Source organism: Lissotriton helveticus, chromosome 4_1 (assembly GCF_964261635.1).
Source record: "Lissotriton helveticus chromosome 4_1, aLisHel1.1, whole genome shotgun sequence".
Classification (NCBI taxonomy): domain Eukaryota; kingdom Metazoa; phylum Chordata; class Amphibia; order Caudata; family Salamandridae; genus Lissotriton; species Lissotriton helveticus.
The window spans coordinates 1,176,325,385-1,176,350,203 of NC_136063.1; the positions used below are offsets into that span (position 1 = coordinate 1,176,325,385).

A 24,819-nucleotide genomic window follows, 5' to 3' on the forward strand; every position below is an offset into this window, starting at 1 on the left:
GGACACACATAAGTTAATAAGTTTTCACTCTTTAGCAAGGAATATGGTTTCATGATGCAATACCAAACCGCTGTATTTTATCACACCTTAACTACTTTCTTAGTTATTTCGGAGGAACTAATGGTCAATCACTTTTTACCTGGACTCCGATGTTTACGAACAGACATGGAACATTTGTCCCCAGAACATGAGGTAAGGAGTTTTTTTTAAAATAACCACATTTTTTAATGGATTAATCGGCGAGATCTAGTACTGTACGTCATTGATACAAAGACAGGTAAGAATACTTACAGAATTCTGACTGCTGATGTTGCCCTGTGAGCTGCATTGTGAATGCAGACCTCCGCTAAGATTCTAAATATTTTTGTGAAGGGAGAGCATGAGGCTGGACAACTGACTAAACTCTGGCCCAAATGGCATGAAGTCATGGACCATGTGGGTATCACCACCCCAAGGTACGCTACAGATCCAGATCTGGACCAGTTTTCCTTCATTTTTGCAACATCCAGTGCATGTCCTGTTAGGAAACTGCAGGAGAGGTCATTTCCATCAGAAATAAGGTCATCAAAGATAACTTCTCCATCTGGTAGTGTCCTTAGTGGGAAGATGAGGGATGCCTTTATTCTGATGTGCTTGACTTGTCTTAATTCAATCTCGTTGCCTTTGCGGGATTAGAATATGTAATGTGCAGATCTAATCGTCAGTGTATACCCACCAACCAGACTCAACCCTATAAGGAAGTCTTTTCATTCAGCACGTGGCTCTTTAGACCCTATGCCTAATCTTAGAGGGGGTCCTTTTCAGACTCGTCACTACTCGGGGCAATCAAAAAGGTACTTTTTACTTTTAGAAGTTTCATCACTAATCCTATATGCAGAGGGAGATTAACAGTGCTCTGTCTGAAAGTTTCCCTCTTTTGTTTCAGGTCAAAAATACTGGAATTTGTGGTGTCTATAATTTGGCACAGCTTAATATTGATGTTGCCAAGTGTACCTAGCTTCATTTCAGCTTTTGTTTGTTCTCCTTATCCCAATATTTACTATTTCCCCGGTTACCTGATTTCTGTTTTGTTCCTTTTTAGGCTTGACATCCGTTGTATGGTTTCCAGCCCTATATTTTTGCCTTCAGACCACCTGTTTTTCCTGACTTCATTTTTGCTGGCCTTATGACTCTGCACACTTTTCCACTGCTAACCAGTGCTAAAGTGCTTGTGGTTGCTGCTCAAAACATGGTAACATGGGCCTATACTCAATTGGCATATTTAATTTACTTACAATTCCCTATCGAATTGCACTACATGTGCCCAGGGCCTGTAAATTAAATGCTACTATTGGGACTGCAGCCTTTTGTGAGCCACCCACTTCAGTTGCCCTTTTAAACATTTATCAGGCATGCCATTGCAGAGCCTGTGTCTGCAGTTTAAACTTCCACTTCGACCTGGCAAAATAAACCCTTTGTTAGACCCAAACCTTCCTTTTTAATACATAAAAGTCACCACTAAGGTAGGCCCTGGACAGCCCCAACGTCAGGGTTCAGTGTAGTTAAAAAGTTGCACATGTACTTTTATGTTTCCCACATCCTGGCAGTGAAAGGCTCCTGATTGTGTTATTTTTCACTACTGCAAGGCCTATCTCTCCAAAAGGGTAACATTGAAGTAGCCTTTTTACATTTTATAAGTGTAATAACACTTTTTTATGTTTCGTATCTCTATTTAAAATCCAAACTTATGGTGAAATCGGATTTCAAATTACAATTCTGAAATTGCCTTTTCTTGCATTAGCCATTTGGTGCCTGCATACTGTCTCTTGTCACATGACCGGGTTGTTGTTGGCAGTTGGGCTTTGTGTTTTCCTCCTAGACAGCCACACACAGTGGGAGCTTAGGTGTGACTGGATGGGCCATCACTGACAGAATGGAAGGGAGGACCAGGGCCCAGCCCCACTTACACTTGAATAGGCTGTGTCTTTTCTCCATACAAAGGGCAGCATACTGCTTGTAGTTAGTCTGGAGGCAGGGAAGACAGGGCATCTGTGCACCTCAAAGGCATGCCTTTAGAAGCTTCTCCCCACTTCATAAGCACATCTGCATATAAAAGAAGGACCTCAGACATCACCACTACTGTACACTTCTGAACCTGTGGATTCTCTGCTTGAAAGAAGAGTGCTGTGCTGCGCCTTGCCACTCTGCAAGACAGCTGCTCTGAAAACTGCTGCCTTGCTGAGCTGACCTGCTGTACTCTTGTCTGTGTGAGAAAGACTGGACCTGCATCATTTGTACCCAGATGGTCTCCAAAGACTACTTGCCTGGCGTCCTGATCTGAAACCTCAGACATGACACGCTTCTAACAACCTTGCATCTGCACCTGGACGCTGCCATCTGTGAGTCTTCCATGCTAAGTGGTGCCACCCCATTCCTGGACCCTTGGAAGTGCACATAGGGTGCTCTCCCCGCCTCAGTGGATCCGGTGTAACTGACACATCTCCTCTGCTGCGCGTCATGGTGCAGTTACATGGTGCATGGGATTCGTGGATGGACAATGTAGATCTGATAGACTACTACCTGCAGATTCATTACAGTTGAATTTCCCAGGCACCTGGCTGGATCTGGAAACCTTTGCTGAGCAGTGCCCCTTGTGCGTGCCGTCGGGTGGCTCCAGTCGGCTCCAAGTGACGTCGATAGCAGCGTTGGTTATGACGTCGCGGTACCTATATAGGCACCACCCAGGCACGTAGACGTCAGTTCTTTTCTTTCTGCACCAGTTAAGCACCAATCCAGGAAAAGCTACCCACCTCGTCTGCCTACGGTGTCTTGAGCACGACCACGATCCAAAGTCTTGCTCGACTGTCAGGCCATGGCTCCTAAGACCTTACAGGAGCGGGCTTTAAAGCACCTCATAGCCCAACAGGCTCTGGTTAGTTCCCGGTCCCGATTGAGGTAGAGGAAGTTACAGTTCTCTTGGCCAAGGAAGCTATAGAAAGGGTCCCGGTTTCAGAAGTGGGTAGGGGGTGTTATTCCCATTACTTTCTGATTCCAAAGAACAACAAAGGGTTGAGGTCCATTTTAGATCTTCGGACTGTCAATCTCTTCCTCAAGAAGGAACAATTCAAGATGCTCACTGTAGCTCAGGCCTTGTCTGCCTAGACCTAGGAGACTGGAACGTAGCGTTTGACCTACAGGATACATATTTTCACATTCCCATCCTGCTGGGCCACAGGCGTTACCTGTGATTCGAGCTATGCCGCGAGCACCTAAAGTTTACCTTGCTACCCTTCGGTCTTACCAAAGCCCCTTGGTTGTTCACCAAGGAGATGGCGGTGGTTGTAGCTCATCTGCGCAGAATAGGAGTGTCAGTCTTCCCCTACCTCGACGACTGGCTATTGAAGGCATCCTCGCCCGAGGGAGTTATCTCCCATCTTCAGACTACGGTGAACCTCCTGCATTGGCTGGGGTTCTCTATAAATGTGCCAAAGTCACATCTGACTCCTTCTCAGAAGCTTCTTTTCATCTGAACTATTCTGGACACAGTGCAGTTTCAGATCTATCCTCCCGAGCAGCGAGTCCAGGATATTTAGGGTATGATTCAGATGTTTCGGACTCTATCCTAGATTTTGGTGAGACCGGCTCTGAGGCTGTTGAGCCTTATGGCCTTCTGCTTCTTTTTAGTAAAGCATGCCAGGTGACGTATGCGGGCTCTGCAGTGGTAGTTGAAGTTCCAGTGGGCACAGCATCAGGGAAATCTCACCAATGTGTTTCACATCTCAGAAGGGACTACGAAAGATCTGCAGTGGTGGTTGACGAACCGCGATTGGGTCAACGGCACACCACCTCTCCCTTACCCAACCAGAACTCACAGTCCTGACCAATGCGTCACTTCTGGGATGAGGTGGCCATCTGGCAGAGGTGGAGATCCGGGGACACTGGTCTGTGGCGGAGTCGGGACGCCACATAAATTTGTTTGATCTCCGAGCGATTCGATTGACGTTAAAAGCATTTCTTCCCTCTGTCAAGGAGAAGTTAGTGCAGGTGTTCACGGACAATAACACCTCCATGTGGTACTGCAACAAGCAGGGTGGGGTGGGGTGGGGTCGTGAACCCTTTGTCAGCAGGCCCTGTGTCTCTGGACATGGCTTGAACAGCAGGGCATAACCCTGGTGGTTCAACACCTGGCAGGTACCCTGAACACCAGGGCGGAGAAACTCAGCCATCTGTGCCTGGCGGATCAGGAATGGCGTCTCCGGTGGGAGGTGGCGCAAGATCTTTCAGCAGTGGGGAAAACCTTGGTTAGATTTGTTCACCTCTGAAGAGAACGTGCAGTGTCAGCAGTACTGCGAGCTGGAGTTTCCAAGGCAGCTATCGCTCTGCGACACTTTTCATCACGAGTGGAGCTTAGGCTTGCTGTACGCCTTTCCGCCAGTCCCACTCCTGCCCAGGGTTCTGAAGAAGATCAGAAGTGACCGGGCCCAAGTCATTCTTGTGGCTCTGGACTTGGTGAGGAGAGTCTGGTATCCAGAGCTTCTGAAGATGAGCATCGATCTTCCGATCTTGCTCCCCTTCAGGATCTTCTGTCGCAGCAGCAGGGTAGGTTCGCCACCCAAACCTGTCAACTCTGCACCTCAGTGCTTGGAGATTGAGCGGCAGCAGTTGATGGCTATTGACTTTTCTCCCAAAGTATGTAAAGTTATTTTGGCTGCCAGACTGCCCTTCACTAAGACTGTATACGCCTGCTGTTGGCAGAAATGTGTATTATACTGTACAGAGAAGTCTATTGAATCTCTTTCTGCGTCTCTTTCCTCTGTTCTTTTATTCATTCTGACCCTTGCCCAGCAAGACCCTTGCCCAGCAAGGGAATGCTCAAGGTTTACCTTTCTGCTCTGTCTGCTTTTTTGCAGCTGCCAGACCAGCCCTCTCTTTTTAAGTCCCCAATTGTACATAGGTTTCTTAAAGGGCTGCCCCACTTGTTTCCACCCACACCCTTTGTTAAGCCACAGTAGGACCTTAATTTGGTCCTCACCTACCTGATGTGTCCTCCATTTGAGCCTATACACAATTGTCCCCTCCTACTTTTGATCATCAAAACAGCCTTCTTAGTGGCGATTACATCTGGCCGGAGGGTGAGTGAGCTGCAGGCGTTATCTTGCACGCCTCCCTAGCTGATGTATTTTCCGGACATAGTGGAGCTTCACACCCGGGCTTCCTATTTCACAAAGGTCGTGACTCCATTCCATCTGGGTCAATCCATCACATTGCCCGCCTTTTTTGCTCCCCTGCATCCCTCTATGGAGCGTCTCCACCAACTGGACCCAAAAAGAGCATAGCTGTTCTACTTTGACCACACAGGAGAGTTCCGAATGAATGACAAACTCTTTATGGGGTATGTGGGAGCGAAGAAGGGAAGGGAAGGGCAGTGCAGTGCAGTGCAGGAAAGGACCATCTCTCGCTGTGTTGTTCCCTGACAAAGAAGCAGCCCCCTGATTGATTAAGGGGCCACTCCACAAGGAGAAAGGCTGCGACTTGGGCCTTGGCTAGGGGTGTCCCAGTAATGGACGAATGTCAGCAGCAACGTGGGCATCTTTACACATGTTTGCCAAGCACTACTGCCTAGACAGTCGAATCCGCAGGGACAGGCATTTTGCCTGTTCGGTCCTACAGGACTTCCTGGTTAGAGGGTATTGGTCCGCCTGAACATTAAAATTATTTTATATACAATTTGTTTTGAATATCAACACATAATTCACCCTTATTGAGTAAGTAAAAAGAATGTACCTGGCTTCCATGAGCTCGCAGAATGAATCCTTAGGTCCGAAGGACAAGAAGCCGTCAGGCGAACCTTGTAACAAGCACAGCTTCTCATCTGTGTGTTCACTAGGAGAGAAAATGAAACAATGATAATGGACCCCAGCTCACCATTACATTGAAGGAGTGTCATTTTGTTCCTTTGTATACCAAGGATATTTTTAGTTCTGAAAACCAGTTTGTCACATTCACACCTTTGATTAATCAGCACAATTACTGTCCTTTTTTGGCTGTGATGATACCACCTGTCTACTTTCTAAAACATGTCCACACACACAATGCACTACTTTCTGATTTATAGTGTATCATTCATTTGGTGGTTGTTTTACCCCCGTCCAAGTTTTTTACACACTATAAAACTTTGAAGTCCACACTAAGAAAATCTACTAATTAAATAGGCTTTTTTTAGCAGTTTAACTTTTCCTTCTTGGTACCGCCCCAGAAACATTTTTATAGGTGATTAGATGTTTTTTTCTGCCACTCGCTCTAAACAAAAATGAGGAATATCCGTTATAGATTTTTATATAAGCACAGAATTCAAAACGCCCAAATGCTTACCCTAATATTTCTCAGCATTATTAAAAACGTGTTGGTTTCATTAGTTTTTTCTCTTTTTACTCTTTAGGTTATTTTAAGCTCGATGATAAAGGAATGTGAACATAAGGTGGAAAATAAGACAGTCCAAGAACCACCAGGGTAAGTATTCCCATCATAATGATATGTATGACTTTTTCATATTTTGAAATGTGTGTAGTGAATTGACCATTTGGCTCTGAAGAGGGTCATTGCAAGCAGATCCCAAAGCAAACTAATTTTTTATCATTAAATGGAGTTGCAGAGAGTTGGAGTACCAAGTCAAACTGATCTACTGTCTGGAGAACAAATAACAGCTACCAGAGTGTAAATGTAATATGATGCATCATCTTAGACTTTAGTAAGGCCACTGTCTCTGTCAGTATACAAACTGAGGATTTCAGGTGATCTTTTGCTTCTTTAGTGTGCCAGATGCTTGTCTGGTAACTGCATGTTGATACACTGGGGGTACCTGCTGTCCAATGATAGCATAGCATGAAAGTATTAAATAACACTTGTAATTCTGTTTTAATCTTCAAATACTTTTTTAGTTTAACCCCTTCGACGCTCATGACGAGCTGAGCTCGTCATGAGTTACGCCTCTCGTACGCTCATGACGACCTCAGCTCGTCATGAACCGCGGGTTTTAGAAAAACGCAGCGCACAGCGGGAAAACGGCTAGCGCGCATGCAGTTAATAACAAAAATCGAAAACATGCGGTCTTGTAAGGCTCATGCCTTAACTAGGCAAATGCCTGTAGTGCGTCTTAGATTTCTGATGGATACTTCCACCTCCAGATTCCTCACCTCATGAATTTACATCCAGGCACCAGACTGATCTGGAAAACTTTACCCATAGGTCTACCTCAACAGTTGGCACGGGCTTCAATGTGGCAGCAGAAGTAATATCTTCTCCAGTATTAAATCTTTCATAGATTCACATGCTTGTATCTTCCCTGTCGTCATGGTGGGAGTCTCACGGTAACAGACTGACCATAGCAGTAAAAGAAAAACTCCATAGAAACCCATAGGGAACAACATTGTTTGGTAACCAAACCTCATCATTATGTGGTCCAAAACTCAGCAAATCAGCTGCCAGCCCTAACATCACACTCCCCAGCAGAGCCATCCTAGCTCAGATTTTCAACCGCCTTCGTGTGAGGAGTCTCCCTGAGCCTTGCTCAGTTTTTTTTCCTGAGTGAACTTTTGACCTTTCCATCTGCAAGTTTTTCTTCTGGATTTAAGGTACTGTTTTACATCTAGTATCTAATATGGCTGAAAGCTCTAAAAAGAGGCTTTTCAGGCCCTGCAGATCTTGTGGGAAAGCCAGACTCTATTCTGAAGACCCCCACAAAGACCTGTTTGTATGGTCTTCATCCCAAACATGTGGCTAAGGACTGCAAACACTGCAGGACCTTTTCAGCTAAAACTTTAATGGACAGAGAGGCACGCTTACTGTTGTGGCTTCAGAAAGAGAAGGCCACCTCAGAATCAGACTCAGAAGAGGAATCTACTAGCCATTCTTCAAAAAAGAGGAAGTCATCTGCTTCTGAGGAAACAGTGGAATCTAAGAAACAAAAAACGAAGGGCAAAGAGACATCTTCGTCTTCTCTCCCTCATACTCCTCTAAAGAACTCCTCAGAGTCAAGGGTAGTGTCTTCAGCCCGTCGACGAAATATGTGGCGTCTCTAGTGCTTGTTCCTGTGAAGACGACGACTTCGTCGACGATTACAATCTCGACGACGACAGCGGCGTCGACGGCAATGACCAAGACAACACAGTCGAAGAAAGGTTCGTCGACAACTCCGTCGACGGGAAGAGTGTCCGCCTCGTCGACGACGACCTCGTCGACGATAATTCGAATTTCAGCGTCTACAGGAGCATAGACGACAAGAGCTCCGTCGACGACGACTTTTAAGTCAAATCATTAATATTTATAAGGTCTTTTCAACCGTTGACGGGCTCGTCGACGGTCAAGAAAACTACGGAATTCACTACGTGGATGAAAAATCCTCCCCTTCCTCCATCAAATCTGCTGGATTTACAACAATCGGAGGATGAAGGTTGAATGGGTGTAGGTTACAGTCCCTCTCAGCTACAGATTAAGAGTCAGGACACTGATGAAGAAGAGTGCCAAGAGGTTTATTCTTTCCAAGATCGCCCAGTGTCCGACTCCAAAAGATATGAGTCATTCCAACAGTCATGTGAGTATGAGGAGAAAGAGGAAACGCTTCCTGACGTGAGTCCATCTGGATGCCTGTTTCTCTGGTGACTGACTTACGTCACATGATCGACTATTATCGTCGTTTTCCTGAAGCTAACGCTCCTGCCTCAAATACTTCAGGCACTCTAACCCAAGTTCCAGTAGTTCAACCTACGCCTAAAGTGTAAGAGATGCGATCTCCCCCAATTATCACAATAAGGGATGATTTCGCAGAGAGTGATGGAGAAGACCAGCCAGAAGAAGGGGAACTTCTTCAAGATACTCCTGTAGGTATTGACTGGGATCAATATATTTTGCCTACGACACCATCTCCATTGCTGTCACCAGCAAACTCTCCACCATAGGACATTGGAGGATTCCATGACATTATGAAATAAGCCTCAAAGAGATTTGAGCTTCCGCTTCCAGTGCAAGAAGCAGAATGTTTCCTATACGACTTCAAGGAGGAATCAAGGAAGTCTATGAGATCAATTCCCATCATTGAGCATATCTGGGACGAGGGCTTGAAGATCATGAAAACTCTAGCCTCGGTGGCGGCTTCGTTGCCCAGAATAGATAAGAAATATCGTGCACCAGAGTCTTCTCCTGCATGCTTGATTGGACATTCACGTCCAGAATCAGTAGTGATGCAAGCGGCTCAGAGACAGTCCAAAAATCCTGTCTCGAATTATGTAGCCCCTCCCCTTCGACAAAGAAGGAAGACGGATGGATGGTGCAGGGAAGCGTTTTGCTCTGATGCAGCGGCTTCCTTTTCTGATAGAGATCAATCTAACCGCAGATTCCTCATCTTGTGAATTATCCTAGGGACCATACTGGATCTGGAAACTTACCAGCAATTCCCTTGTATGTAAACCGGTGGCGTTGTGCTGCTGCTGGATATTACATTGGCCCTGATACATACATGCCACCGGCGCACACTGACCTCAATGTCTTTCTTATCTCTGCGCTGAAGGACGCCAAGCTATGGAAATCATATTGTGTGGATGTTTTAATTTGGCTTCTTATTAATGGACAGTATGAGTACATTCCACAGAACAAGGAGAGTGGGTCGGTGAGGAATATGCGATTGGACAGAGTCTCTACCATGAAAGGCATAACTGAAGGAATTAACTTAATATCTGCTCAGGATTTCTAACTGCAGATTTATCACCCTGTGAATAGATACCAAAGCAGTACCTCCTCCAGTCGTGGGTCAGTGGAATGGTTGAGACCAGGAAATCCTACATGACAGATCGGGCAAAGGGCCTTTCCTGCAGTACCTGGAAATCCAGACAGTAGTAGTTTGTGAATGTGGGGAGGGACACCCATGTCGCAGCCTGGCAACCATTCGGCACTGGTACAATGTGTGCCATCTCCATGGTAGCAGCCTTCCTTCTAGTAGAGTGAGCATACAAGCCTTCAGGGGTCTGTTTCTTAATAGCAAATCTTGATGCATAACACAATCTACCTTAAGATGGTCCTCTTTTGTTAGCCGCAGAGAACCCAACTAAAAGTGGGCCATCCTGTTGGTAGTCTGTGGTTCGGTCTACATAAAAACTAAGTATCCTTTTAGGGTCAAGGCGAAGTCATTCTTCGGGCTTGGAAGGGTGAGGTGGTGCATAGAAAGCTGGCAAGATGATGGATTGACATTTGTGGAAGGGCATGAGTACCCTTGGCAAGAATGCTGTAATTGTCCGCAGGACAAATTTGTTAGAGAAATAAGATATATTAGGTGGGACTAGTACACGCTTTTTGCACCAGACATATTAACCCTCTGCGCTACCTTAAATGAGTAAAGAAAACTAATACCACTAGTCAAAACTCTGATCTCCCTCCAACAGGTACATTAATCACCAGAGTTATCTTGCCACTTTTATTGTTGGCTGAAAACTGTTGGATATACTAGGAACTTTGCAGTGCTTTTAAAAGGGCTGCAGTGCTACAAAACCGGCCCTCAGTAACAAAAGCTTCCCTTCTCCCCCTCCCCCATTCCCCCTCTTCCATGCTCTTGGGGAAATCCCTGTTGCCCTGTACCGCCAATCCGGCCTTGGTGACTACGGCACATTGATGTAAAAACCCTTCGATGTTAACAGGGCGGTTTGTCAACTGGAGGTGGTTAATGACTACGCAATGTAAGCCTGCCGTAAGCATTTTCAACCTCCGCTTTATGGCATCAACCACCAGCATTAACTTCATGAACACCCGAGATGCACTGGTCAGGCTAAAAGGAAGCACAGTGAATTGAAAATGGTCTTGGCCTACTTGAAGCCACCGATTACATCTGTGGGACCTTAGGACGGAGATGTGAAAATATGTGTCCTGCAATTCCAGCGCTACCATCTAATCTTTTGGATCCAGTACAGACAGAACTTTGGGCTGGGAGAGCATCTGGTACTTGTCTTTCTGGAGATAAAAGTTCAGAGGCTGAAGGTCTAGGATAGGGTGATGACTACCATCTTTTTTCAGCACCTGAAAGTAACAGGATTAGCAACCAATCCTGATCTCTGATGTCGATACTCTATTGCTCCCTTGGCCAAGAGAAGATGAACGTCTTCACGAAGTATGGACAAGTGGTCATCTAGAAGGAGTTCAGTGTAGGTGGCTTGTATGGGGGTGTAGGAGAGGAAGGGTATGACGTATCTGTGTACCACGATCTGGACCATCCATTGATCTGACGTGATGCTCCAACATCTAGGGAGGTAAAAGGTAACTTGAGCTCTTACTAGGTGATCATGTGCTGCTTACAAAATTAAAGCGGTTTCTCTGCATGTGTGGGGGCTAGAACTTGGGTAGTGCGTTGCGACTGAGAGCCTGGATGCTGGGATGCCTGTTGCGCCTGAGGCTGGTATTAGTGCTGCCTCTGCTGATATCCCCCTTCTGAAGTCTTGAAATGGGCGCTGTTGTTGGCGGGACTACTCAGCTAGACCCATAGAGTGGACGGCAGTCTTTCTCTCTAAATCTCTTTAGGCTCAAGTCAGTTTTTGCTCAAAATATTTCTGAGCCAAAAGGGTCTGTGGCACATCTGATGAAAGACCCATGAAATGAACCCATGGTGACAACGAAGCACCACACTGGTCCCGACTGCCCTACCCAGACAGTCAATTGTATCTGATAGATGCTTCTAGTTGCAGATTCCTTACCTCAGAATTATCCGCATCAGACTGGATCTGGACATTTTTCATGAGCAGTACTCCTGTGCGTCAGTAGGTGGCGTCATTCAGCTCCACATAGTGGCAGCATCGTCGGTGCCGAAGTGACCTGCATGGAGCCGATAGAGGCGCCACCCCAGTGCACTGAGGGCAGTTCTTTAATTTCTGCGCCATTCAGAACAGATCCGGAGAGAGCTACCCGCAGTCAATTCATTGACTGACCTTTTTTTACTTTTTGTCAGTCTTTTGGATATTTTTGTCCTGGTGTGGCAAGATGTCAACTAGAAAGGCCAGCTCCGTGCCTTAGGGTGCCTTTCACTGGCAGATGTCAGTGAAATAACCTCACCTTGTTCGCCTCTGGTGCCTCAAGCCCAACCTCGACGCAATGACCTGCGTCAACTGCCACGCCATGCACCGAACGGTCTCGATTCCGGTTGGGAGGAAGGTCGAGGGATCGGTCGCGGAGCCCAAGATCTTCGCGACTCTCCATATTGTCCTTGGGTGAGTCCCACAAGTGCAGGAAGAATAAAAAATCGAAGAGGTCTTCAACTTCGCCCCGTCTGTCACAGTCATCCAGTGAAAGTCAGGCATTCGAGGCCTGACTTAGTAGATTGGGCCAGTTCCACGACTCCCCGAGTTTCAGGGAGCCGGCGAACTCCCAACCGACTCCGTGAGTTCTATAAGGCCATGCACCTCATATTTTGCTGGCCGTTGCCGCTTATACACCTTCAGTCCCCATGGGTTTGGCCAAGGGGGGAGCACACTGGTTCTCTGCTCCCTGTTCCAGTCGGGCCCATTGGATTCACGGATGGATCCAGACCCTTGGCAGTTGTACCACCTCAACCTTCCTTGGCTCCGGTCCCGATGCCAACCACCCAATGTCGGAGCCATCCCCATTTTCATCCCCGATTCTGATATGGAGCCTGAGGATCATTGTCAGACACTTACTCCGGCACCGACTGGAGCCATGCCTTCCAGGCCTGAGCCCAAACCCTATTCTTATGGGTTGGGACTCTGGAAGTATTGAAAGGGGTCACTGGACCCTGATAAATACCAGTTCCTAGACCTCCATATGGACGGGTGTGAGAAATTGGGAGACACCAGTGGACTCAACACCTCTTCAGATACTGCCATGCTCTTTTCTACTACCGTGGCTATGGAGAAGGGGGCTTGATTTGCGATGGTGGTGAAAAGGGCGGCCAAGGTCCCAGACCTTAGCCTATCCTCAGTGACAGTCAAGACTAGCATCTTGACAGAGGTGCTTCAGCTGTGAGTGAGCACCTCAGAACCGCTTCTCCCATTTAATGAAGCTCTCACGATGTCCTGCTCGGGAATTGTCCCAAACAGGGGATCCTGTTAACAGGACGATTGGCTGCCTCCACCGCCCAGCCCAGGGAGCCCAACTTTCTCACCCAACATGCTACCTTGGAGAGCTTGGTGGTCCAAATGTCCACCTCCCATGTAAATCGTGGCACATTCCCTACCACTCCACGCGTAGAGACTCCAAGAGGCTGGGTACCTTAGGAAAGAAAATGTCTTCTTCCACCAGCCTGGCACTGTGGTATGTGAACAATGTGTGCCTTTAGGGCCATTACTTCCATGTCCTGTAGGATGCGGGTGCTCAGATGTAGCCCATCTGGAGGAGGCCCGGGCCATACTCTCCCAAGCTATGTTTGACGGGAGAAATGTAGCGCAGTTCACAATTCTATGTGGCATAGGCACGACCATCTAGTGGTTTCTTAGTCGGTGGCCTTTAGGCGCCATGCCTGGCTGAGAACAACTGTCTTTTCTCGGGATGTCCAAGCGTTGATAATGGACATGACCTTTGATGGCTCCTGTCTCTTTGGAGACTAGGCAGACTCAGCGCTGGAGCGCTTCACGCATCGCAGATCTACGGCCAGCCCCTTGGGCCTTTCCATGTCCCCTTGCCAACCCCAGTCCACTTTTTTCTTCTTTCATGGCCATGAAAGGGACTTCCAGCCCTGTCTTTATCTGCCCAGCCACGTAGGCGTGCAAGCTTCTCAGCCTCCGAGCAGCAAAGGACCTGTAACATACAGAACCCATGGGTTGGGCAGCCAGAGGTCGGGCCTGTCCACCACTCCCCCAGCAGCCCCAAACCCTTTTAGTTTACCCTCTTACCATCATGGGCACCCAGTGAGAGCCAGAATACCCCATCACCTACCCCACTGGAGGTCTTTAACATCAGAGCACTAGGTTCTTCAGATTAAGCAAAGAGGCTACTCCCTCCCCTTCTGGACTACTTCTGCACCCATGCCACGACTTGCACCAGACTGATGGACGACCATCTCTACTTGCTCCACCAGGAAGTGACAGCTCTCTTGGCCAAGAGTCATAGAAAGGGTGCAGACGTCAAAAGTAGGTCGGAGGTTTTATTCCTGCTACTTTCTGGTGCCCAAAAATGACTTATGCCTTTGTCTCGTCCAATCCTAAACCTGTGCCCAAGTTCAAACGGTTCTTTGTTAAAAACAGTCCGGTTGAGCCTTCTTGTTCTCACTCTGTCATCAGAAGCCAGCAGAGGCCACTAAAAAACAAACTGTAAAATGGTAATTGCAATAAGAATACCTTTGTATCGAAAGTAATGAGGCAAATGCCTGAGCAAATCGCATTCTGTCAAGTAAAAACCTTAAAGTAGCTCAGCCTTGAATTGCATATTGTACCCTGCTTAAAATGACCCTTAGTTGCTTATTTACTTTTCCAAGATTCGCCCATGAAAACACTCTGCAATTGCCTCTCTATGAGTGAGTTTTGGATTAGGTAGAATTTTACCCTCAACTAGGGTTTCTATCTTATCTCGGGGATCTCCCAAAATCTGTGGAAGGTGAAGCAGCATCAAACATATCTCATGCTCATTGGTCCGCATTGGGCAAGGAGAATCTGTATTCAGAGCTATTTGCACTCAGTGTTTGCTCTCCCCTCCCCTCCCCCCCGCCATTAGAGCTTATTTGGCTGTCTTGTTAGTGTGATTTTTGCTTACAATGCCAACCTTCACTGTTGAAATATCCGCGTTCCGCCCTTACCATGAATAATATGTTTACTTTTGTTTTCATCAATCTTCAGTGTGAACTGAATTTGGGGTTGGTGTTGTTTTTGAAGGCATCACTATTCGAGTCTATGCATTCCTATTCAATGCGACATTTGATGTTGACGGCAATATTCTAAGAGACTCATGCTATCACTGGATTAGACAGCTTCCTAGCTGTGAAAGATCCATAACAGTGCAAGTGACAGTGATCCACTGTCCCTCAATACCCAGAAGGGATTACCCACCCTGGGAAAATTACGTGAAAGGCCCTTGGAAGACCTGTGATACAGGATCTGACCCTGATCATGGCAACCATTCTCCTTAGGTGGTGGGCATGTGGGAGTGCCGCTATCAACTCCTCCTGTGAGACTTAATGATGTGAATGTCTTTGATCAGCAACCTCACAGGAAATGAGGAGTCTTAATAAGGAAAAAATACTTACGAGATAACAGGTGGGAGGAGTAGTTGATGAAGAGCTGCTTTTTTTCTCAAACTCTTGAAGATTCGTGGACTTGTGTGGAGCTCCCTACAGAATGAAGTGCCTCTCGGTGCTGGCTCATGAACAAAATACGAGCGGAATGCTGTGTGCCCAGCACCGCGAATGTCCTCTCATTAATATGATACTGCATCGATTTTTCATGAAGCCAATCACTTTTTCTATTTGAAATCCGTACAGTGTGTCGGCTAAAATATTTCCACAACTATAGTTTATTATGAAGGCCAATATCTGACAATTTGAGAGCTTTCCAGTCCGCAAAATGAACACTAAGAATAATACACTTATGGATTTCAGTGCAAGTGCATCCTTTCAGATGTTTGACCAGTTTCCGGTGGTAAAACATTTTCATCCACCTTTACGAGGTCATATTGTATAGTTTTAAGAAACAGGAATAACATAAATAAATCTAGATGTTACAGTAATCTTAACAATGTGTAACTTGAAAGTCAGTAAAGTAAAAAACTGAAGGTAAATGTATGATTCTTAAAAAATCTTGAGAGTAAGTGTTAAATCATGAACTGTTCATGTAAAATATGCAGTTCACATTATGTGCGTTATTACGATTTTTATGAACATGTTTGTAAGATTGACAAAAATATGATGACCTAGGGTGTAGTGTGGTTTTAAAACATTGTGCTTTCTTGTTCACTTAAGGAATGTACAGTTTCCAAAGTCTTCATACGCTTCTAATATAATTAAAACAAACATGGAAAACTTAGGGCATGTGCCATGGTGCCTTCTTTCAGATGAGTAACAATACAGATTGGATGTCTTCCAGCAGTCTGCTTGGCTGAAGTAAGCAGTGTAATAAAGAAGAAGCTATTCTCACTTGCAACCTCTTCCCGGAATGCTTCCTTCACTAAAACTTGGCATACCGCATTGTTCTAGGTTTATTTTTATAAACCGGTGACTCGGAGATATTCCTTAGAAGTCCATGTACAACTGCTTATGAGAAATATGTTCTTGCCTCAAGTTGAGGAAATGCTCGACTTAAAGTCATTGAGTAAAATAGTAAAATGAAAAACTACTTGCTGATGCTTTGACTCTCTATTTTAGAAGCAAGGTACACTTTGTTGTAGACAGTGTTCCCAAGCAAAAGTGGAGGTGGTGGTGTAGAGTACATAGCTCAGTTCTAAGTTTGTTTTTTGTGGAACTGTAATCCTTGCTGATTTCTTTCAGATATTTCCAGGTACCACACAAGATCTAAACACGTTTTTTAAAGCCTAGCTTCCATGTGGTGCAGCGGCCATCCTGGATAATACTGCTTTGGATCCAGATGGGACCAGATGTTACTCTATTTTCCATGCTACCCAGAGAAATTTCTTGAGGACATACACAAAGGACAACAACCTTCTATTAATGCAGACTTTCTGTGCCTCACACCACCAATCACTAACATTCACTGGCACTCACTGGTGTGAGTGATATTTGGTCAACAAATAAATCCTTTCTCCATCTCATGGAATTAGAATATTGGCTGAGACACCTACTCTCATGAATTGAGGGCAAGGGTGCACTGGTTCTCATGGACGACAAGAAACTATTTCCTACCACCCCCAGGCGCAGAGGACAGATCCTCTCGATTGTGCAAACAAGCAATTGACCAATGCTACCAATGCTTGTGTTTTTTCCCCACACTCGTACTGACAAGACATGTCAGGAATAAATCTGTCTTTTGATTTATTACAAGTTATTTCACCGGGATGGAGGGTGGTGGGAGTTGCCCCCTGTTTGTCGTATGGATTTTGAAGCGATGTGTGATTTTCATACAGTTCCTTTCATTCCATCGGTTCTGGATGATGAAAAATTCCAAACTTAACGATAACTGTGGGTCCTGTTGAGGTCAGTGTGGTGCCCCAAATTGAGGCAGTGTGCAGGGTGTTTCAGCCCAGTATATTTAATTTCTTCACTGTAGATTCTCTTCCATGTGATTGGAGAGATATGTCACAAAAATACCATCCGTGGGGGAAAATAGACTTGGGAAGGTAGCAGTCAGAGACTCCAACCTTAAATCACAGAAGTCTTACTACATGCTGGTGGACGGAGCCTCCATTGGTCATTAGAAATACTAGAACGCTGAGTGGAATCTTCAGTCACTGTTTATACAGTCCTTACAGACATATTTGTTGATTCTTCGTCTCTGCCCCACTAAAGATTTTTAGAGAGCTCCACCATTTGGTGTGTTGGCTCCACCCAAATTGGACACACAGCCTGATTTAGAGTTCAGCTGATAGGCTACTCCATCACAAACATGACTGATATCCCGTCCACCATATCACAAGTCCAGTCTATCCAATGGCACTTGTAATCTGGTGGACTGGATATCCATGATGTTTCTGACCGAGTAACCTGTCAGCCAGTTTCTAAATGAGGCCTATTGTCTTCATTCTCCAGGTAGTAGCAGGAGGGTGAGTGGGTCTCAAAAGCTTCATGTAGGCTAACCGAAACACTGACACACAAAGTAGGGGTTAGCCTTCACACTAGCCAGTCATCTAGCTTTTGGGTTTAGCATCTATTGAGTAACAAAAGGCAGGGCATTGCCGGGGGACGCCCCTGCACTTCAGAGACACGGCTGTCCCCCTGTCCTCCATCAACCCAATGATTTAATTAACTGTCAAAAGACTAGGTCTGAGTGTGGGTTCTGCAACTCATGTAGCCGTGTGGAAGGTGAGCCTTGTCTTCCATTCTGTTGACAGTACCAACTTCAAAATGAATTTTGCATTGCCCATAGTCTAACATGGCCCAGATACTCCTTGCATACTTCTGCCATACACTGAAGTTATGCATGCCTGCTAACACACACTACATTACACGCATGCATACAGGGATGTAGTGTAGGACTCAGTTGTACTGAACTGAATAGACAATTTATATGGCAAGACCAGCAGACCCTGGCCTCTCTAGGTGGCCCAGTCAGTACCGTCAATTCAATTGAGATAAAGTAGTCTCACTCTTTGAAGAAGGTATGCTTGGCTCGTCCTGTCAGACCAAAGAGTGGTCCTCAGGGTGACAGCACTTTACTGTACCTAGCTACAGCTGCACGAAGTGCACACACGATTATTGTGTATGCTGAGACCAAAACAATGCAGAACCGTACAGAAACATCCACGCTTAACATTTTGAGTAGATGTAGAGACTCACTCCCACAAATCATGCAAAACGCATCCCTGTCTTAACAAATACATCGCTGCATTTTAGTGGCAAGCAATATTGCTTTGATTAGGATGTTCTAAAAAAAATGCCTCTTCAGATTGGTAATGGTTCAGGATATTTTTCAATGGTGTAGGACCCATCGTTCTAAGTTATTTCTATATTGCTGTTGGACTACTTCAACGATGAAGATTCTAGTAGAGGAATAGCTTTATATCAGTTATGGTGTTTCTTATAGAGCCTCTGGTTTCTTCATATCATTAAGAAGGCTGGAAACCCAGAACATTTGAACACACACACTGCAATTGGGGCCCGCTTATGGTCATGTCCACTCGATGCCAATGTGAATCTGCTCTGACATAACTGTGCAGCCCCTGGATTACTTGGTCATAAAGGTCTAAAGTTTTAGGCTACAGCTTGAATATTTTAATAAAAAAGAATATGTAATGGAACTGTAGTGTCCCTCATTACCAACATTAACTAAGGCATAGTGCCCACACCATCAGGCTTACTTCGCCCTGCATGCATAACTTACATACCAAGAAAACCATGAGACATATTTGTGGGAAAGCAGTGGTGCAGGTTTATTTCGTACAACACAGGTACTGGTAGGTGGGTCATCTTACAGGCGATCCAAAGCGGCAGCCTCTCGCTGACCCGCATGCCCAAGGAGCCATCTTGCACGGCGAGTCGATGCTCAGACGGTGCAGTACATTCACTTTATTTTGTTAGACTCCCGCCCCCCCTGTCAGGGCGGAAGATGAGGCACACCCCCGGTCGGTTCAGGCCCCCCGACCGCCCGAAGGACTAACGGGGCGCCGACGCTGCTGGAACCCCCTCGGCTCCAGGTTCTTGGCTCGGGCACCCTACTGTGCCGGGCAGAGGTATTTAGACTGTATCCTTCTGCCGCAGAGGTACCCCTACTGTCCATCTGCTTCCAGATCGCCCTGTGACTCCGCCTGCAACATAAAACACATCATTAAAATATCCAACAGTGCCAACCGCTCTGCAGCTGGGTCAGGGTTCAGGGTGGGTTACAGCGCAGAGCAGCCACGGCGCGGGAGAGAAGGCCGAGCCACGCTGCTGGCCAGGATATACTTGCGAAACGCCCTCCCCCGTCCACAATGAGCCCTCCCTATTGGCTGTTGTCCGGGGGGGGCGGCAACGAGGGCGCGCTGCTGGCTGCGCTCGCCAGCTGTGTGGTACTAGGGCGCTGTCCCCCCATACTCCCCTTCGTGTCGTGGTGCCAGCGGCATAGTGCCCACACCATCAGGCTTACTTCGCCCTGCATGCATAACTTACATACCAAGAAAACCATGAGACATATTTGTGGGAAAGCAGTGGTGCAGGTTTATTTCGTACAACACAGGTACTGGTAGGTGGGTCATCTTACAGGCGATCCAAAGCGGCAGCCTCTCGCTGACCCGCATGCCCAAGGAGCCATCTTGCACGGCGAGTCGATGCTCAGACGGTGCAGTACATTCACTTTATTTTGTTAGACTCCCGCCCCCCCTGTCAGGGCGGAAGATGAGGCACACCCCCGGTCGGTTCAGGCCCCCCGACCGCCCGAAGGACTAACGGGGCGCCGACGCTGCTGGAACCCCCTCGGCTCCAGGTTCTTGGCTCGGGCACCCTACTGTGCCGGGCAGAGGTATTTAGACTGTATCCTTCTGCCGCAGAGGTACCCCTACTGTCCATCTGCTTCCAGATCGCCTGTAATCCGCCACAGCTCTGAAAGAGGCCCCCGTCGATGACAGAGCCCCCCCACCTACCCAGCTACCGACACCCTGCAGCCGACAGTGCTTCAAGTAGGTCCAGTAGGAAAACATCCATTCCCCACCCCGACAATGTACTCCATCACTTTCGTAATACCCCTCAATCTTGCCCTGTATCAGCGCATGCCTAATGCAACCCAATCCCCTCTTTCCCAGGAATTTCTGCATTGACCTGTTGACCCTCTCCGGCCCTGCTCTATCGCCACTCCCGATCGTGCTCCCTTCCAGGCCCTGCGGGGCACAATCTCAGACCAAATAATTTCCGTGGTTCCCACTTCGTTAGTGATTGTCGTTACATCTTTCTGCATGGCCTCCAATAGAGTTTTCCTCCCCACCTTTACCAAGTCATTTCCCCCTAGATGGATAATCAGAATGCTGGGAGGACCGCCCCGTTCTGCCATATATTTCTGCAGTCTGCCCTTCAGCTGGCCCCATCTCATTCCCGGGAAACCCAGCCATAGAATTTGCGTCCTCGCTAGGTTCAGATCCCATCTCTTGAGCCTCGCCCACTGCTCCAACCTTGTAACGTAGGAATGGCCCATCACCCACACGCGACAATCAGCTGCAAGGAAGGACACCATTGGTATTACCTGTTTTTATTATACGTTGACACTGTATTCCAAGTTTCTTTACCATACGCTCATACACTGTACTGCAACCCATTGGCATTCCCTGCTTTTAATCATGGATTGATCCTGCCCTCCAAGTTTATTACACCTCTACAGATGCCCTCCAAAACGTTATTCATTCTATATTTAAATACTGCACTGCAAACATTGATCTCACCTCTATAATTCAACGTACACTTGACTGCAACTTTGTTTTCACATCTACAATTTAAAACTTGCACTTCAGCCAAGATTGTCGGTGATACTGACACTACTCTGACTGCTTTACTTCCAAACTGCACTAGGCCACCACCCTACCTTGCTCCTTGAAGTAATCGTGTTTATTCCTCACTTTGAATAATAGTCAGACACCTACAAGGGACATGGTGCGAGCTATTCCATTAATATGTCAAAACATCCGAATGGACACTCCTGAAAGTGATGTGGTTTACTGCATAATACTGCAGTGCCTTTTAGGATTACATGTGTGAGTTAAACACATTGTATTTATGCCTGCAGAATTAAGAAACCTGCAATCACCCTTAAAATTATGTTTCCACGTGCCCTACACCATAGCTTTCTGTTGTCTCCAATATCCGTTATGGCTACGTTCACCCACCAGATCTATTAAGTTTTATTGCTTGAAGTTAAATTCGCATAGTTGAACTTCGCAGCAGATAGATTAATTGGAAGGGAAGTGTAAAAGAAGCTGCGATGGTTTACGGTTCGCCGTTCTATACTATAAACTATCGAATAATGTTCTGAAAACCTTTTGCAGCTGGCGCTTTATAGCTACCACTATTTATTAAGTCCGTACATTGAGCTGTTACGACTACTCAGTGGGTGCATTTATCAGTTTTGAACGCTTGAAACCCCAGAGGGCTCTCTCCCCTCCATCACGATGATGTTTGTAACCTGAGTCCCATTCAGATATGTAGTACCAATCACGGAAAGCATTTGCATCCCTTTGGGGTTGCTTTATTATTTAAAGTGCTAAATGCTGTCTCTAATGATTGCAGAGTTGATGTCTTGTAACCCAGACACCTTGAATTCAGGGGTACCTGCTAACCAGATACAAAGCTAGTTCACTAGCGCAGCACTGGTCTATCGCTTGGTAAGAGAATACAATGGCTGCATTGGAAGTAGAGTTTAAAGCTATAGTATAAGCTATAGAAGCCCGATATGTGTACGATATGGTGACTAGTGTCACCTACCAACTTAAAGAATTTGCAAGGTGCAAATTAAAACCTCTATTCCTAGTATGAAAGTGCAGGTCATACTTGGATCTTATCGGCAACTCATGTTAAATTCCATAATGAAGAAACTTCACGTGATCGCAGTCCTTAGGCAAGAGACTCTAGTCCTCCAGCGCGAACTCGACCCCAAAAGTAGGGGGCATATACATGAATCGTATCGTTTACAATAACCATGAACCCATGTGATATTAAAGGAGGGCTACGACAAAATTCAACTGCTTCAATTAGAGTTGTGTTCTTAAATTACGTTAAAATTCAACCGCCACAATTTGGGTTGTGTTCTAAAAATTACTACAGATGTTGCCGGATCCTGTATCAGATGTTTTATGTGGCACCAGTTATATTACATGACCATCTCCCTTGGACTGGTGGAGCTAAGAAATTTTCCCAGAAGCACCGACGTTTCGCGTCCTCACCAAGACTCAAACCAGGTCCCCAGGTAACATGGTCGAAGCCAATGAATAGCCCCATGCAAGAACAGTGAACGAAGCTAATCTATTGCTGGATCACATTTGGCTCAACATGCGTGTTGATATCCAGTGACGTTAAAGGGGCAGAATTAGCTTCATTCGCGCCTATAGATAGAACTATTCTATTTAATAAACTCCCTTTAACCAGGTAGTACAGGCCGAAAGAATTTTAACGACTTTGTTTCTGGAACAAACGGTTATAAATGGAATCAGGTCGCTCATGTTTCACAATTCCCAAGGAGCGATGGTTGACTAGCTCTGCGATAATTCATTTTAGTGGTAGCATGGCACCCTACAACGGCGCTTTCTATTCTATGCGACAGCACAATACAACCACGCACTTTCAACCAGATGATTTAACTGCTGAGAACTCCGAAATAATTCTCTTGGTGGGGCTGGAAATCGTGAGGGGTGGGTGGTGCAAACCGATGCCTGCTTCCAGCGCCATTCAATCGTGTGGAACGTGTCATGCCCTTATGACGACTATTCAACTGCTATCTTGAAACACATATTATGCTACGTCCACCCCAGCTCACGAATTTGGTTCCGTGGAAATTTCTTACATGTCATGTATTTAGCCTCTACATGTACATTGAGGCTTATGTAATTACCTCATGAGTTACCAGTCCTATTGTAATGGCAAGTGAGCTATTCCCTGAAACATTTGCCCAACTTTGTCAATTATAACCTGAAACTAGCGCTCCGATACGCTCTGAGATCAGCGCTAAATGAGGGCAATATAGGAAGAGTGCGTGACTATGCACTGCGTTTGTGGTGCGGAGCGTCGGTAAAGACTAGGACACAGCGTTAACACCGAGAACATAGAAAGGAAAAACCTTCCCAACCAACAAGGTGCACTAAGATATTAGGACTACTGCGGGAAAATACCTAGCCCACCGTCATATTAACTAATAATAGGCAGAGCTTAGTTGCGCCACTAGCTCAAGGTCCGCCCATGCTATGTAGCGTTACTTCTACTGTTTGTGCTCCCACCAAAATTGTTGTGCAATAATCCTACTAGTGTGGATTGCGTACATTATACCATTAAACCTGTAGTGCACTTTGTGCGAAAACCCCTTACTGCTAGAACGCAATTGTCACCTGGATTTGGTACACAAATGTAATATGCACACTTCATTTTTCTCTTGTAACACGCTGCTTGCTACCTGTACGCAGTGATTGCACAGGTAACAAGAGCAGTATATTAGTAGGGTGGACATTGGGAGCACTGTAACAGTTCCGGGCTGACATTCACCCTAGTAGAATAGCTCCGAGAGGCTGTACTTAAAACGCCTGAGGAAACTGAAAAATTGCAGAAAAATGGCCGGGAGACATAATGAGAGTCCCTCACGGAAGCAATACCAAGGAAGTTCCTCCTTCCGTGGCTACCCATAACCGTAGCCCTCGAGGGGCTAACCAAGACGTGACCAACGTAGACAGAGGAGTAATCACTGCATCAAAGAGATGCATGACACCTGCCTGCAACTACAAGGCGGTCGAGTGACAAGCACCAACTTCCGCGGCTCTCAGAGTCAGCGGTGCAGGAAGGACACCACCCAATGGTCACCGCCCGGAGCCCCGCCTGAGCACTGCTAAACAAACCGCAACGACGGGTGGCTTGCCAGCAGGACAGCCCTCCCCACACACCAAACAAGTGCAAGGCGGGGGGGGGGCACGGGAGAAACATCTGCCTAGTTGAGGCTCCTGGATACAGAAAGGTATTTTCAAATTCTCGGGTGATAAATTAACCTAGAAAATTTGGATCAAAATTACGGTCGGTAAAAAGGCATCATTAACAGTGCCACCAATGTACAACGGGTAACTTACTTGCCACTAAAAGGAGGTTACTTGGGTAATTATTGGCAGGGAGGGGCCAGGAGTCTAGCCAAAGTGTTCCCGGTAAATTACCCATTAATAACTGTGTGGGCAATCTATATCTAAAAAGCAAAATTATAATTGCGTGTGAACCATATATTAAAAGCATAAAAGGTACCTGCTGTGTAGCAATACTACGTTATTAAGAACTATCACGGCGTACGACACAGTCGTAAAGATGAACATGCCCGGATACAAAACACTACTCGAGGGCAAGTGCAGAAGTGTCAACCCGTGCTATGTAATGCACTTACATGAGAGAAAAGAAACAAAGCCATTGAATGGACATGCAAAACTCCAGCGTGTCGGATAAACCGAAACTGAGGGACCGTTCCACCGGTGGCAAAACACCCCACCGCCCGAGTATGGACACGAGCGGAATAATTGCTAAACATCATTGATAAATTTCTGCCTAGGAAATTGCCA

The 24,819-nt window shown here is 46.3% G+C and overlaps 1 protein-coding gene across 9 annotated transcripts in view; it reads left to right on the top strand.

The window, feature by feature from the left end:
- The window catches only part of RELCH (RAB11 binding and LisH domain, coiled-coil and HEAT repeat containing), an 878,561-nt gene that overhangs the window by 847,422 nt on the left and 6,320 nt on the right, over nucleotides 1-24,819 (top strand). For all 9 annotated transcript variants that reach the window (XM_078687764.1, XM_078687757.1, XM_078687759.1 and 6 more), the window contains 2 exons: nucleotides 104-192; nucleotides 6,419-6,489. In XM_078687764.1, the coding sequence (XP_078543890.1) occupies nucleotides 104-192; nucleotides 6,419-6,489 (160 nt within the window). The remainder of the gene's footprint in view (nucleotides 1-103; nucleotides 193-6,418; nucleotides 6,490-24,819) is intronic.